Raw genomic sequence first — 16,495 nt, forward strand, 5'->3', positions numbered from 1 at the left:
CAACCAAAAGCTTCCACATGATGATAGGCACGAGGGCCCGCAGCACAAAACCTCAGTGGCCCTCTTCCAAGAACCCCTCTCCAACCGCAGTGAAACGGTAAACATCCCAACGAACCCTGAAGCAGAACTTGGAATGGATTTTAAAGACCTCGACAAGCTGGCAAGGAACATTGACAAGTTCAAAATCAAATCATGCTGAGGGTCACATGATCCATGCTTACCTGTGTGATATAGACTTCCACCTGAATATGAGGCCTCAGATGACTAACAGAGACACTTTATCCATACTATGGATAACATCCAGTCATGAGGTACAAAGTTTTCTTGACAGATAGTCAAACCACACAAAGTTTACCAATGTCTGAGAGAGGCCCTGATTAAAGAATTTTCTGACCCAGAGTCTGAGCAAGAACTGTTTACCGCCCTGAACACCAAACAGGGACAGAAAGAAACCATACAAGCCTACTATCGTAGACTATGGCAAGACTACTTCCAATCTTGGAAAGAACCTGAGATGGAAGAAGAATTCAACTTCAAAACCATTTTCCTCCGATACCTGCATCCCACAGTGAGCTATCATCTAGGAGTCACAGCCTGTCCTCGCACGATGACAACTCAACTGCGTGACTTAGCACACAAGGCTTATGTTAAACAAAGAATTTACATTTTACATTTACATTTATTCATTTGGCAGATGCTTTTATCCAAAGCGACTTACAAGAGAGGAAAACATAAGCAAATCATCTTAGGAGACAGTGGTATGAAAAGTGCTGTATTACAAAGTATCACTAGCATCATAATAGTATTCAAAACAGAATAAAGTGCAACAGAATTTTTTTTTTTTTAATGACTGGTTAAGTGCTCATGGAAAAGATGTGTTTTTAGTCATTTTTTGAAGACAGAGAGTGAGTCAGCTTCACGGATGGAGTTGGGAAGGTCGTTCCACCAACGTGGTATGATGAAGCTGAAAGTCTGGGAAAGTGTTTTGGTGCCTCTTTGTGTTGGTACAACAAGGCGACGTTCCTTAGCCGACCGCAGGCTTCTAGTGGGCACGTAGCTCTGCATAAATGATTTTAGGTATGCTGGAGCAGACCCAGTGACTGTTCTATATGCCAGCATCAGAGCCTTGAATTTGATAGGTGCATCAACCAGTAGCCAGTGGAGAGAGACAAGGAGTGGTGTAACATGTGCTCTCTTTGGTTCATTAAAGACCAGATGTGCTGCTGCATTCTGGATCATTTGGAGGGGTCTAGTTGCACATGCAGGGAGGCCTGCAATGAGAGCGTTACAGTAGTCCAGTCTAGTTATGACAAGTGACTGGACAAGCAGTTGTGTAGCATGTTCAGAGAGGAAGGGTCTTATCTTCCTGATATTGTAGAGTGTAAATCTACATGATCTTGCATTCTTTGAGATATGGTCTGTGAAATTTAGTCTGTTGTCGATGGTTACCCCTAGATTTCTGACCGATTTGGAAGGCGTTACTGTAGTTGCACCCAGCTGCGCGGTGATGTTGTGTTCACCAGCAGGGTTGGCTGGAAAGACAAGGAGTTCAGTCTTGGCTGGGTTGAGTTGCAGGTGGTGCTTCTTCATCCAGGCCGAGATGTCCACCAGGTAGGCAGAAATTCGAGCAGTCACTGTGGTGTCATTGGGCTGGAAAGACAAGTAGAGTTGCGTGTCATCAGTGTAGCAGTGGTAAGAGAAACCATGTGCCTGAATGATGGGTCCCAGTGATGTTGTGTATATAGAGAAGAGAAGTGGCCCAAGCACTGATCCCTGAGGTACCCCAGTAAGTAGCTGATGTGGCTTGGATACCTCACCTCTCCAGGCTACGTTGAAGGTCCTACCTGAGAGATAGGAATTAAACCAGTCAAGCACAGTTCCTGTGATGCCCAGCGAGGAGAGGGTAGAGAGTAAGATCTGATGGTTGACTGTGTCAAAGGCTGCAGAAAGGTCCAGCAGAACCAGGACTGATGATCTTGATTCAGCTTTCGCCCGTCTCAGTGACTCGGTGACAGACAGCAGGGCAGTCTCGGTGGAGTATCCACTTTTAAAGCCTGACTGATTGTCATCCAGCAGCTTGTTCTGTGAGAGATAGGCAGAGATTTGATTGAAAACTGCCCTTTCAAGTGTTTTTGCCATGAATGGGATGAGAGAGACTGGTCTGTAGTGTTCTATTTATGTGGGATTAAGTGCGGGTTTCTTCAGCAGCGGGGTTACTTGAGCCTGCTTAAATGTAGTGGGAAAAGTGCCTGTAAGTAGAGATGTGTTAATTATGTGTGTGAGTGCAGGTAGGATGGATGGAGGGATGGCCTGGAGAAGGTGAGAAGGAATGGGGTCAAGGGAACAGGTGGTGGGGTGGTTGGAGAGGAGGAGTTTAGAGACCTCAGTGTCAGTCAGAGGAGAGAACATAGAGACAGAAGAGTTGCATACAGGAGACAGGTGTTTGACAAGGTGTGGTGCTGAGAATGTATTGCTGATGGTTGTAACCTTATTAGTAAAAAATAAGGTGAAGACATCTGCTGTCAGTGATGTGTCAGGCGGTGGAGGGGGAGGGCAGAGAAGTGTGTTGAATGTTCTAAACAAGCTGCGAGTGTCTGTGGTGCTGTTGATCTTGTTCTGGTAATAGAAGGTTTTTGCAGATTTAACATTATCTGAAAAAGTTGCAAGCAAAGACTGATATTTACCTAGATCTGCTGGATCTTTAGATTTCCGCCATCTCCTCTCAGCTGCCCTGAGGTCGGTCTGATGTTCATGAAGGACGTCAGACAACCAGGGGCTGGGTGGTGTAGCATGTGCTGGCCTAGAAGAGATAGGACAGATGTTGTCTAGACAGGTTGTTAAAGTAGAGCTTAGTGTGTCTGTGGCAGTGTTTACATTAAGCGTGGTAAATACATTTTGTGTAGGAAGAGATGTAGAGACAGCAGTGGAAAGGCGAGAGGGTGAGAGGGAACGGAGGTTACGGCGAAAGGAAACCAATGGTGGAGTCTGTTTTAATGTAGATGGGAGGGTCATGTTGAATTGAACAAAGTAGTGATCAGAGACATGTAAAGGAATAACAAGAATATTTGAGTTGGTACAGTTACGTGTAAAGATGAGGTCCAGCTGGTTGCCCGATCTGTGAGTTGCTGTGGTGTGTAGTTTTTCCAAGTCAAATGAGGCCAGGAGAGTATTCAATTCAGTGGCCTGGGGCTTGTCTTGGTGTATGTTGAAATCACCAAGAACCACAAGTGGCCTACCATCCTCCGGCAAGGAGGACAGCAGGACATCCAACTCCTCAAGAAAGTTTGTCAGCTGACCTGGAGGGCGATAGATGACAACAACATGTATTTTTATGGGTTGCATTGTAGTAATAGCATGGAATTCAAAACTAGTATTGTTACATAGTGAAGAGTGTGTTGAAAAAGTCCAGTTGTTATGAATGAGCAAACCTGTTGCCCCGCCCCTACCGGTGTGTCGAGGGGTGTGAGAGAAGGAGAAGTTGTTGGAGAGAGCACCAGGTGTTGCTGTATCCTCTGGACGTATCCATGTTTCTGTCAGTGCCAGGATGCTGAGGGTGGACTGCGTGGCAAAGGCTGGAATGAAGTCAGCTTTGTTCACAGCTGACTGGCAGTTCCAGAGTCCCACTGAGAAAGAGAGCGGAGCAGGTGCTGAAGTGCAAAGTGGCCGTAGGTTGTGTGGGTTGCGTTTGGTCTTGCATCGATATCGTGTAAACGGTCTGTAACAGATAACAGGGATATGCTTGAAGGCATGTGTTATTCGTGAAGTAGACATGTTAGTATATAGAAGGAAAATAATAAGAGATACAATAACAAGATACTTAAGTGCTATGTTGAGTGGTGCCTTGTCGGTGTCCATGCTCGGTGGACTCGCACAGGTAGACTCGCTGGTCTTTACACAAGTAGGTCTTCACATGAGGAGGGCTTTACACGAGGGCTACCACTTCCGCTGCCGCTTCCGCGTCAGCATTCAAGTCAAATATATACGCGATGATAATGAGCCATTCAATGAAAAAAGCAGGACACGCCTTAATGCTACTTAGCACAACAAAGCTAGTCACGTGGTCAACAGAAACTAAGGGTCGCACGAGGTGACAAGTGCGACTTCCGTACACCGCAAATAAATTATGCTGCACTTTAGCAATAAATAATACCCTAAAACAAGTGAAGCACTGTTTATAAACACTAAAAACCACGATAGTTTTACACACACATTGGACAATCAACACTAAATCTAGCAGTGAATAACCTGGAACAGGTCAAAACAATATAGCACACACACACACACCAACCTTCGTATAAGCGACGCGAGTTCAAGACAGTAAACAAACAGCACAAGTCTAGCAATGAATACCACTCTTCAACAAAGTAAAACAATGAAATAAACACACACGCAACAGCAGACTCCTGTAGATAGATTGCTTATCCTCTCGAGAACTGCCTCGAGAAAGGCCCACAAGGCATTGTCAGTCTCAAGCCTTACCTCTCAAAACCAAGGGCTGGCATCAGAAGATATGTGGCATCACAGCAAAGCCAGGTTCTTAAGCATAGAGCAGAGTAAACAACATGGCATTCAAGAGCATGACCCCCACATTAGTGCCAGACCCATATGCATGTCCAACCACTGGGAGAAACTGTGGAACAAACCACACCCCTTCAGCAATCCAAAAGAAAGGATGACATGGGAACCCAGATGGACACTTAAAGGCAACCGACGACAAAAGCCATTGCAACACTGTGGAGACAGACACAGAACTGAGCCTGCACATGAACACAGAACTAAGCCTGCACACGAACCAGATAAGCCACCTGCAGAAAACTCATCAGAACTGCTGAAGCTACTCACAGCATCCTTCAAGCAGAATCCACCCAATGCCGACCATAAATACATTTCATACTACTCCTGTCATGACCAATGACAAGAATACAGGTGCCAGGTTCAACAGTGACCGACACAGCACTGGCTTATGGACCGAAAACTCAGCCATTAGCCTCAACCTCAACCATATCCTAATTCAATATGACAGAAACTCAGTCATACAGCAGCTCATGATGAGTTATATACAGACATCAAGAACTCTGTGAAAGACTTCTATGAACTGTGGCTTCATCAGCACCCACAGTCACCTAGAGGATCCAGATTAGCCAAAACACAAAGCGCCAATCTTCAAATGGGTCCACTGAAACCAAATCGACAGAAAAGAGTTCCAAGACCAGAAAAAGGGGGAGCTTGAAACAGTCTGACATAGTTCGAACTGTTCTTACAACACACCTTTAACACACCAAACACTATAGGGAAATATCAAACTGTTTTCATCATAGATAAAACACCCAACATTACTTAAAGGTACTCAAACCCTAGCTACCCTACACTAAGTTCATACAATGTCATACTAACCACTCAACACTGGTTATGTAACTTACTCACACATTATGATAGGAAGGCAAAATGCTAAAGCTAATCCAATTAGCCAGCAAGAAAGTCAAGTGCATTATATCAGGATTGACTCCTTATTCTTTTCGTTCACGAGCCACCATGAATTCATAGAGCATACAGAAAGCCTCATGCGAATAAGACATTTATCCATGATATGCCATGATATTGTGGGCAAAGAAACCATCACAACTAAACTGAAGGAGCTTACCGTGTTACACTACACAATTGAACCATGTGGATCAATTTCCAAAAGAACGCAATCCTTCATGTTTATGACTTAGCCTTTGGTACTTCCCGAGTGAAGAGTGTCAAACGAAACTCAATCCTTCTGGTTTTAAATGGGTATTCCTTCACCCTTGGTTCTGAATCGCGACAGAAACAAGGTGGGAGTAAGTCACCTATCTGAATTGAACGATCTCTCATATTCACGACGATTCACCTCAATCAAATCCAAATTACCCTTTACTGGCTTCTGAACCACTAAGGATAATTAAATATGACTCTAAAAACGAACAATCATAGAAGAGTCCCAATAGTACCAAAACATCCCAAGAATCCTCTGAATGCTAGAACACTTACTAATTCATTATTCTGCACCTGTACTTTAGCTTTGATGGAGGTGTTGACTTGTTTGTTTGTGTTTGTCTTCTTCTGCTTGTTTTCCAGCAATTGCAGATGTTTGCTTCCACTTCAAACTTCAGCAATCGAAGGGGGGGATGTAGGATATTCGATGCAGAAGAGCAAAGAATTGCTGCAATATGACTTAAATCTAGAAAATCCAAACTTTTAACCCTGGAATTCCTCAACATCATAAATTAAAAGATTCTGCTCGACTAGGCACCAAGAATTCTAGCTGAAGCTCACATCTGGCCAGTAAAATGAACAAAAGAGGCCATTAGTCAGAGGCCTCTCAACCCATGGGATGGTGACATGGAGCAGACTAAGCATGACCTTCTGAACTTCCACACAGAGCTAAAGCAGGCTTTCTTTGAAAGGTTTCCTTGTTAAAGCCCCTCGTGTTTGCACGATCCTAATATGAAGACATCTCATCTTAATCCATGAACATTACACACAAAGTCACTGTACTTCACTGAATTAACGCTCTAAAATGTACAGAATGCATTTGGACCCAAAATGTACACAATACCTAGCCTTGCTAGATAATTCTGAAAATTACTTTGACCTGTGATTGCTTTTATAACTGACAAATTAATGATTATAGCCTGATGTACCTTTAAAATATGTGTAGTGATTTGTAATCACTTATAACTGACAAATCGATAATTATAATCTTTAATCTTGTGTTATTCATGTCATTTTTACTAAGAATGGTAACTATTCAGGATAAAACACCTCATGTTTACTATTGTTTAAATCCTTTCTGCATTTCAGGAATGTTTATGTTCATTAATGTTTGATATATTTAGTTGTATCCAAGATATAAAAGTTCATGATTAAACATTCACTAGTATGAGCGGGAAGTTTGTAAGAATCCTCCACACAAAGGATTGTAGATAAACTTTGAAAAGGACAGATCAGTTGACCATGTGACTCTGAAAAGCCACTTCTGATTGGCTCAGGACACCTTTGGGGTGCGGCCAATTTCAGCTCAAAAGTTTCCTACCAAGGAAGAACTCTCTCAGTCTCCACTTCACTCTCGATCTCCTCACTTCTTCTGCTCTCTTGCTCTTCACTTCCTCTGCAGCTCCTCATTCGCAGCCTCCATGCCATGTAGAGTCCAAGAAAACTCGGGACCCAAAGTCCCGAGGAAGCCTCTCACTCTCTGCTCTACGGTTCACACACCCAACGGGAGTTGCGAGTCTTCCTTGCGGAAGGCCTCGCTTCAAAGCCCACCTCATCATCCATCGAGACAACAACTATCAGCGATCATTACAGAGTCCAAGACATCGACGGAACAAATTTTCTACAAAGAGCCAAAGAACCAAGCCATGCAAGGAAAAGCAAAGCAAGGAAACGCAACGAGACACAAGTACATCTCCAGACTTTTGCTCAAAGTGCTGGTGTATTAGTTAAATACTTTGGGTTATCCGATTGCAAATCGATTAAGGCTCAAAGAATGATAAATGGTTCTTAAGGCATTGTCTACAGACTCCATAAAGTTCATTTTCTCTGTATTGATCATTTATTTCACATTCTGTCACTTTACTCACCAACCTGTTTCATGCTGTATGTGTTAGAATAGTGTATGTTTAGAATAGCAATAAAGCTTGTCTGTATTCAAAGATAATTTGACTGTGGTATATTTTGATAAATATTTAAAAGATTTAGCTTCAAAGCTAAATGTGTGATATTATTTTCAATAAGCCATGAGAATAACATTACTCCAATAAGTGAATTAATCATAATTCCCTTATTAAAGCTAATTCCTTACAATAGAAATTGTGAGCGGATACAACGAGACGTTGTTTTACAATTTTATTGGTGGAGAATTTTATTCAGACAAATAATATAGTTCTTTGTCATTTATCTTTCTTATAATGGTTGTCGAACATGACTAATTCCATTATAAATTTCCTTACATAATGATGTAGAATAAGGACAGTTTAATTTAATTCCTAGCTCATTTACTGTTCCTACACCGTGCTCATTCATAGAGGGCCAGAGGTCATCATTTGCATACTGCTCTGGCAAAGACGTTGCGTGGGAATATTTAGGGGCTCGTGTGGCTTGTGCCGGCGTGAGATCTTCCTCGGGTTCTTCCATCTCTACCTCTACCATGCTTCCTCATGTGGTCCCTCGAGACTTAACACAGAGGAAGCAGTCAGAGGGCACGGGAAGTGGAATCGTCCCTCAGAACGAGGGCGACCCTAGAGCGGAGCGTCTTGAGACTCATGTCCTTACAGAGAGGGCAGTCTGACCCCCATGAGAGCTGCTTCGGCGTGGGTGTGGCCCAGGCAGCGAACGCAGCTCTCGTGTTTGTCTGATGGAGCAATGTGTCGCTCGCAGGAACACCTGCGATACGACATCTTTAAAAAGACGCATGCACACAAGCGGCTCTTTTATAGAGTGTTTTACGTCACTTGGATAGAATATTACATTATATATATATATATATATATATATAAACTCAGCAAGAAAAGAAATGTCCCTTTCAGGACACTGTATTTTAAAGATAATTTTGTAAAAATCCAAATAACTTTACAGATCTTTATTGTAAAGGGTTTAAACAATGTTTTCCATGCTTGTTCAATGAACCATAAACAATTAATGAACATGCACCTGTGGAACGGTCCTTAAGACACTAACAGTTTACAGACGGTAGGCAATTAAGGTCACAGTTATAAAAATGTAGGACACTAAAGAGACCTTTCTACTGACTATAAAGAAGAAAGATGCCCAGGGTCCCTGCTCATCTGCGTGAATGTGCCTTAGGAACTGCGTGGAAGCATGAGGACTGCAGATGTGACCAGGGCAATAAATTGCAATGTCCGTACTGTAAGACGCCTAAGACAGCGCTACAGGGAGACAGGAAGGACAGCTGATCGTCCTCGCAGTGGCAGACCATGTGTAACAACACCTGCACAGGATCGGTACATCAGAATATCACACCTGCGGGACAGGTACAGGATGGCAACAACAAAAAGAGAATTTTTTTGAAACAAAAGAGAATCTGTATCCGGGAAGATCTGACACAAGAGGACAAGGAGGCAAGAAACAGACTTTGGCCGCTGGTGGAAAAGGCAAGGAAGGAAGGAAAGAATGCTGGATTTAATGGATCCGTTGCATTTATTAATGGGAAAAGAATTTCCGTTCATGACATTTAGTATGGTATTACAACCTTACTAAACATGCTGCTGCTGATGTGTTTTTTTTTTTTCTTTTCTTTTTTTTTTACAAATATTTAATATAAGTTATTATCATTTCTACCATTTCAGATGTATTATTTTTCTTGTACGGGTCCATGATAGGGTATGTCGATCTGCCTTATTACGCTTGAGTTGGAAGTTTGAACCCAAAGTTTTGCATATCCTTTAAGAAGGGTTAAGTTTTAAGTTTGTGTATTTGAATTAGACTTTTTGTAGCCTGTATTGTTCTAATCTCATGTTCTCGTTAAGTTTTTATTGTTTTTCATTGAATGTTCGTGGACTAAGTGATATTAACAAACGAAAAGCCTTATTTTTGTTTTGTAAATCCAAGAAAAGGGACAAATACTTTCTGCAAGAAACGCATTCATGTGTTGAGGATGAAAAGCTCTGGCGTAACCAGTGGGGGAACACTGTTTTGTTCTGTCATGGGTCCAGTTCATCAGGAGGGGTCGCTGTGTTACTTAATAGTGGATTTCAAGGAAAAGTCACTGAGACTTTTCTTCAGGGATAGGGAGATGGATAATTTTAGTGACCCATATACTAGATAGTAGTATTTTTATAATAGTTAACATATATGGGTTCAACAGACCTTCGTTAAATGTAGCTCTATTTGATGATATAATTTCTAAAACAATTAATCTAAAAATTAAATATCCTTCTGCCTTTGTTTTACTTGGCGGTGATTTTAATGAGGCGCCTGATTCGGTTGCTGATAGATATCCACCAAGAAGGGTTTCTGATGGTGCTAATCCCCTTATAGGAAAACTTTGTCAGAGTTTGAACTTGTTCGATCCTCATAGATACTTACACCCTGGTAGTTCCATGTACACCTGGTTTAAATCAGATTTTTCTCCAAAATCACAAATAGATCTGTGGCTGATATCTGACTGTTTAATACCTTATTTGACTTCTGCAGAAAATTCACCCTCACCTTTAACAGACCATGCAGCCATTGACATTATTTTGTCTGATGTTAGAACAAGGCAAAGAAACAAATTAAACCCCAGCTACTGGAAGTTAAATTGCTCTTTTCTTTTATCTGATTCATATCGTCAGGAAATTGAGAACATCACAGAGAACATTAAATCCCTGGCTGGTGTCTCGGCCATCACTAAATGGGAGCAATTTAAGTATGAATGCAGAAAATTCTCTATTAAATTTGGAAAAAAAGAGAATGCTGGAAAAAAATAAGGAATTTTCAAATTTAATTAAAAAGATGAATGAGATCCTGAAGAACACAATTCTTAGTGATGATAACAAGGAGTCTCTTTATATTTTGCAAAATAGACTGGATGACATTTATCTAGAAAAAGCAAGGGGTGCGTTTATCAGGTCAAGAGCGAAATGGCTCGAGTTTGGAGAGAAAAATTCAGCTTATTTTTTTGGCCTAGAAAAGAAACATACAAACAATAAGAAAATTTCATCTATTTACATTAATAATAATTAAACTAATGACCCTTATTTGATATCCTCTCATGTTTTTGAGTTTTATCAAAAACTTTATTCCTCTTTGTTTGACCCTCATGCTTCATCAACTTTCTTTAGTAGGATTCAATCTGTGATTCCCAAAATTAATGATTACAACAGAGAGCTCTGCGAGAAACCTTTTACTAAAGATGATCTTTATAATATAGTGAAAAGAATGGCAAACAATAAATCTCCAGGGCCAGATGGCTTACCTTTTGAGTCCTTTAAAGTCTTCTGGGACTCTATTAAAGACCTTCTCTATGAAGCACTTAAAGAATGTGCTGTGAATGGCAAATTGGCAGAATCAATGAAGCAGGGTCTCATATCACTCATACCCAAACCTAATAAAGAATTAAAACACCTAGATAATTGACGCCCGATCACTCTCTTAAATTCAGATTATAAAATTTATAAATTAAGGTGAAACGTTGTGTCTTGGGATTGACATATGTTAATCAGGTTCCGAACATCTTAACCAGAATTTTCAGCCAAAACTAGACAAAACAAAAAAGATACTTAACTGCTGGCTGCAGAGAGATTTAACAATTTACGGAAGAGTCTTATTGACTAAAGCTGAGGGCATATCACATTTAGTATAACCTGCTCTCTCGTTATATCTTGATAAAAAAAATTATCAAATCGATAAACTCTATGCCGTTTCATTTTGTTTGGAAAAATAAAGCAGAACATGTTCAAAGAAAAACTCTGGTAAAAACCTATAAGGAGGGTGGTCTTAATGCACTGGTTTTTTTAGACTATCAACCAGACATTTAAGATTAATTGGATAAAGAAATGTATCTCTAATAGTGACTTACCCTGGTTTTGGATCCCTAATCTTATTTTTGAAAAATGTGGTGACCTTAAATTCTTATTATCTTGTAATTTTAAGTGCTGCAAATTACCTATCAAACTTTCAAATTTTCATAAACAAGCTCTTGAATCCTGAAAGATTGAATTTAAACATAATTCTAAAGAAATGGTGTTTGAGCGCCCACTTATATAGGGCAAAAGCACCTAATAGGGTGGGGCTCAAACACCATTGCCAATCATAAGATTTGCAAAATAGCACAAAGGAAAAATAGTCTTAATATAACAATATACTATATTGTTAACTAATTGTAACCAAGTAAGGCCCCTCAGGGCCAGCCCATGGGTTTGTGGGGCCCTAGGTGAAATAAATTTTGTGGGGCCCCCCGGTGTGAAAATTGTCCTAACTTTAAAATATCCATAGAACCACTGCAAACGTGATGAGCAGATTTTTAAACAGAAAGCACTAAAAAAAGAAGCACTATACTGTATAGCTCAATAGACGCCAAATAACGTGTTCCAATAGCTTTTTTTTTTGTCCCAACATGAAGATGTTAGGTTCAAATGTACATGCATGCATAAAGGAATATGTGAATTTTAGACGATGTGACAAGTCACCATTTTATCGCCTTATTTTGATCAACTTTTTCTAAAAGTACAAATCAACCAATGTCTCAATTAATATGAGGTCATGGAAACTGCAAGTATGATTTTTACTGGGTAACACTTTATAACAATGTTTGCATTAGGTATTATTAACAATAAAAAGTTTGGAATAATGTACAGATTTTACTCTTATGGAAAGAAACTGGTGCTTTTATTCACCAAAGTGGCATTCAACTGATCACAATGTAGTCAGGACATTAATAACGTGAAAAATTACTATTAAATAAAAAAATAAAAAATAAAAATAAAATACTAAACTACTTAAGAGTTCTCATCAAATAAATCCTCCACGTTCAGCAATGACAGCTTTGCAGATCTTTGGCATTCTAGCTGCCAATTTGTCCAGATCCTCAGGTGACATTTCACCCCACGTTTCCTGTAGCACTTGCCATAGATGTGGCTGTCTTGTCGGGCACTTCTCATGCACCTTACAGTCCAGCTGATCCCACAAAAGCTCAATGGGGTTAAGATCCATAACACTCTTTTCCAGTTATCTGTTGTCCAATGTCTGTGTTTCTTTGCCAACTCTAACCTTTTCTTTTTGATTTTCTGTTTCAAAAGTGGCTTTTTCTTTGCAGTTCTTCCCATAAGGCCTGCACCCCCGAGTCTTCTCTTTACTGTTGTACATGAAACTGGTGTTGAGCAGGTAGAATTCAATGAAGCTGTCAGCTGAGGACATGTGAGGCGTCTATTTCTCAAACTAGAGACTCTGATGTACTTATCCTCTTGTTTAGTTGTACATCTGGCCACATCTCTTTCTGTCCTTGTTAGAGCCAGTTGTCCTTTGTCTTTGAAGATTGTAATGTACACCTTTGCATGAAATCTTCAGTTTTTTGGCAATTTCAGGCATTGTATAGCCTTCATTCCTCAAAACAATGATTGACCGATGAGTTTCTAGAGAAAGCTGTTTCTTTTTTTTGCCATTTTTGACCTAATATTGACCTTAAGACATGCCAGTCTATTACATACTGTGGCAACTCAAAAACAAACACAAAGACAATGTTAAGCTTCATTTAAGGAAACAAATAGCTTTCAGCAGTGTTTGATATATTAGCAAGTGATTTTCTAGTACCAAATTAGCAATTTAGCATGATTACTCAAGGATAAGGTGTTGGAGTGATGGCTGCTGGAAATGGGGCCTGTCTAGATTTTATCAAAAATGACTTTTTTCAAATAATGATGGTGCTGTTTTTTACATCAGTGAATGCCACTTTAGTGAATAAAAGCACCAATTTCTTTCCATAAGAGCAAAATCTGTACATTATTCCAAGCTTTTGACCGCCAGTGTATTTTAAATAGGGCCTATAAACAGAACACCTTGAAATATATATTTGTAATCAAATGTAAAGAATAAACACATTCCTCTTAGGGACCAGAGATCTTTGCAAATAGGATGGTTTGGTTATTTTCCAGATGAATTTCTCATATGTTCACTCTATGTGATTTTTTATTTTTTTTTGCGTCTGTATATTGACAGTGTCTGAATTCCTTCCCCCGCAGATTATTCTTGTGAAAAGCCATAATGATTTGTCAAGCACTGTTTCTCCTATCCTTCACACAAAATAAGACTCAAATAGCCACAAAGCAATATTTTTTATAACTTATTTCCTGCATTTCTGTCAGGCATGTACATTATTCAGCAAGGTGTGCAATCTGTCTAATAATACTGTTATAAGAAGCCACGCTCCATTTCCCAGCAATGATTTGCATTATGAACAAATTATGCAGATTAGTGAGTACTGCTTAACTTTACTTTTTGCCAATTTTAAATACACTGTTGTTATTTTATTTGATGTAACTTTCAGTTATTTGTCTTTTAGTGATTATTCAGAGCTCATTTTATACTTAATATGTTGTTTTTAGTTTTCACCATCATTGTGATTTGTATAACATATATACATTGTATTAATGTATATTAAATGATCAGGTCCATGTGTGTTGTATGCTCTCCAGCGTGTGTGCGCGATAGAAACCATAGGACTGCTGAGAATTTCAAAATTAAAGTCTTCAATGTTTCTTAATCTTATAACTTGTTCATTTACTCTGCACGTGCTCGCTCCTTCACGGGGCCCTCACAGGCACGTCGGGGCCCTAGGCAGCCGCCTGTTTTGCCTGTAAGACGGGCTAGCCCTGGAATGAATAGATAAAATAAAATTAGAGACCAGAAAAATGTCAATGGCTGGGTTTCCCGATAACGTTGCAACTTAAGCTTTTACGATCATCTTAACTAATGTTGCTCATTATTTTACGAAAGATTAACGCCTGTTTACCAAACCAGTCCAGCACTTAGATTGCTTGTTATAAAGTAGAACTTAAATGCTTTGTTACGGCAGCTGTCCGGTCCAGCGCTGAAACCTTAGCCAATATGTCCAGGAGTTTGTCTTCTCAACATGACAATAATGCGGAAATACTGATAAGCTTGGAAATGACAAGTAACCTTGTTGAGATGCCAAAAGTTAATGACGATCACTGCATTTAAATAAAGAAATAATGATGACTGTGGTAAGACGGGGTTTCAGATTGATACTCAACTTTATAGAGATTAATAATAGAAATGCATGTATTCACATTGTGTGCGTTCACATACACAATGTGAATCCTAATAAATGTCTCTAATGTTGCCAAAAGTTTGTTTCTTTTGCTGGAAACCGAATGCACATGGTATTGTAATTTTTCTATTTCATAAAATGCATCACATATTTATTGCTTTTCCTAAATGAAGTTTTTGAATCAGTGAATGTAAAACCTGGTGTAGTACTTTTTTCCCTTCATTTACCTGTGCATTGGTCTTCTGGATTTTGGAAGATAATTAGGTAACGTTCTAAAATAATTGAATAACATTTTATTACTAAATATTAAGCCTAATATTTTGATTTATTAACAGGCCTAACAACTCCATTGATAAAAGTGCCATTAATTTGTTTAGGCTAATAAAATTCATTATAATGTAATGCAAGGCTAAATAGAAAAGAAATGTAGCATTACAAAATAGCTACATTTGTAAGTTACAAGAAATGTCACTTTATTGTGCTTCAGTTCTTGCACTTTCCCTAGGCACACCCAAAGCCTTGTTTCTGGCTTTCCAGTGATCCAAATATATCAGTGCAAGTTATTAAATGTTCCTATATTCTCTGATAAACTGTGAAAAATGTGAGAAAGATACATTTAAGTTGCACTAATGATTTACAAAGTGTTATGTTACTATAGCAATGCTTTTTGGGAAATACGCCTTAGAGATAAAGTAGGCTGCTACTTTAGTGATACTAATGTTTATAGTGCCTCGGGAAACCCAGTCATGGACAAATAAATGAAATGAGACACAAAAAAATCTTCCAATTTAGGGACTGGTCACCCTACTAAATTATATATAATGCCTACAACCAATCAGTGCTTCAAACATCTGAGTTATGTAAGAACCTGGAAAATGTATCTGCAATCTTTTTATCAACATTTTTAAAAGCCAATGCATTCCACATACTGGTCTGCGCTTCACTACAATGTAAATGCATCTGCTCCGTGGGGTCCAGTGGGTCACACCTTTTGATAGAGATTATGATAGCTGACAGCTAAATAAAACAGACTGTGTTTCTAAGAAGTAGGCAAAGTCATTTTGAGTGCAGGTGCAAGGGACATCAATAGGCTATTTCTAAAACAGATAACTAATATTTCTCTGGCACAGGTTGCAGAACCCATGCCTACACAGAAGAAAGTTGGCACGAAGCCCTCTCTATTGACAGGGCTTTGTGTCTATAGACCCTTCCCTGACTAGTACGGTTTGTGTCACAGGCATTCCTTAGTTCGGTTGCTTAATGAGAGAGAGATAATATGTAGTTGCATTAAAAGTTGAGCAACGGTGGATAATTATTCTGTTGCACGGCATTGAGGAACTGATGATAACGCGGGTTGGCCAATCAGTGGAAAGGTGTGTTTCATGCCCACCCACATGTCCAAATCAAATATTTATCTATTTTCTACCCACGAACAATTTTGAAAAACAAACTATCTACCTGTACCTTTGGTCTTCAGCAGTCAACACCCGATCGCATTGCACCACCTACTGGTGAGAACGAATAGCACCAGGTTGAGATTGTGCATCGGTACTCTGCTGCTTTTCCTGCAGTTCCCGGATGTGGAAGGTTGAATTTCCATCAGATTTTGAACCACTGAATTTGAAGAACCTAATTTTGTTAAGCGAGGTATAACAGGCTGAATTTTACCTGTCGAAAAATCTAGATTGTATTTTCAAATGAACTGAATATGTTGGAAGCGAACTTTGGAAGTTGAATATTTATTAC

The 16,495-nt window shown here is 39.6% G+C and overlaps 1 protein-coding gene across 1 annotated transcript; it reads right to left on the reverse strand.

Annotated features, from left to right (window-relative positions):
- Positions 1-351: 351 nt before the first annotated feature.
- Positions 352-5,362, reverse strand: LOC127452691 (uncharacterized). The gene is made up of 3 exons (XM_051718311.1): positions 3,084-5,362; positions 2,731-2,800; positions 352-424 (listed from the first exon to the last, which is right to left on the reverse strand). The coding sequence occupies exons 1-3, from the start codon at positions 3,853-3,855 to the stop codon at positions 352-354; spliced, it is 915 nt and encodes a 304-aa protein (XP_051574271.1). The 5' UTR covers positions 3,856-5,362.
- Positions 5,363-16,495: the final 11,133 nt, after the last annotated feature.

Source organism: Myxocyprinus asiaticus, chromosome 15 (genome assembly GCF_019703515.2).
Source record: "Myxocyprinus asiaticus isolate MX2 ecotype Aquarium Trade chromosome 15, UBuf_Myxa_2, whole genome shotgun sequence".
In the NCBI taxonomy this organism is placed as follows: domain Eukaryota; kingdom Metazoa; phylum Chordata; class Actinopteri; order Cypriniformes; family Catostomidae; genus Myxocyprinus; species Myxocyprinus asiaticus.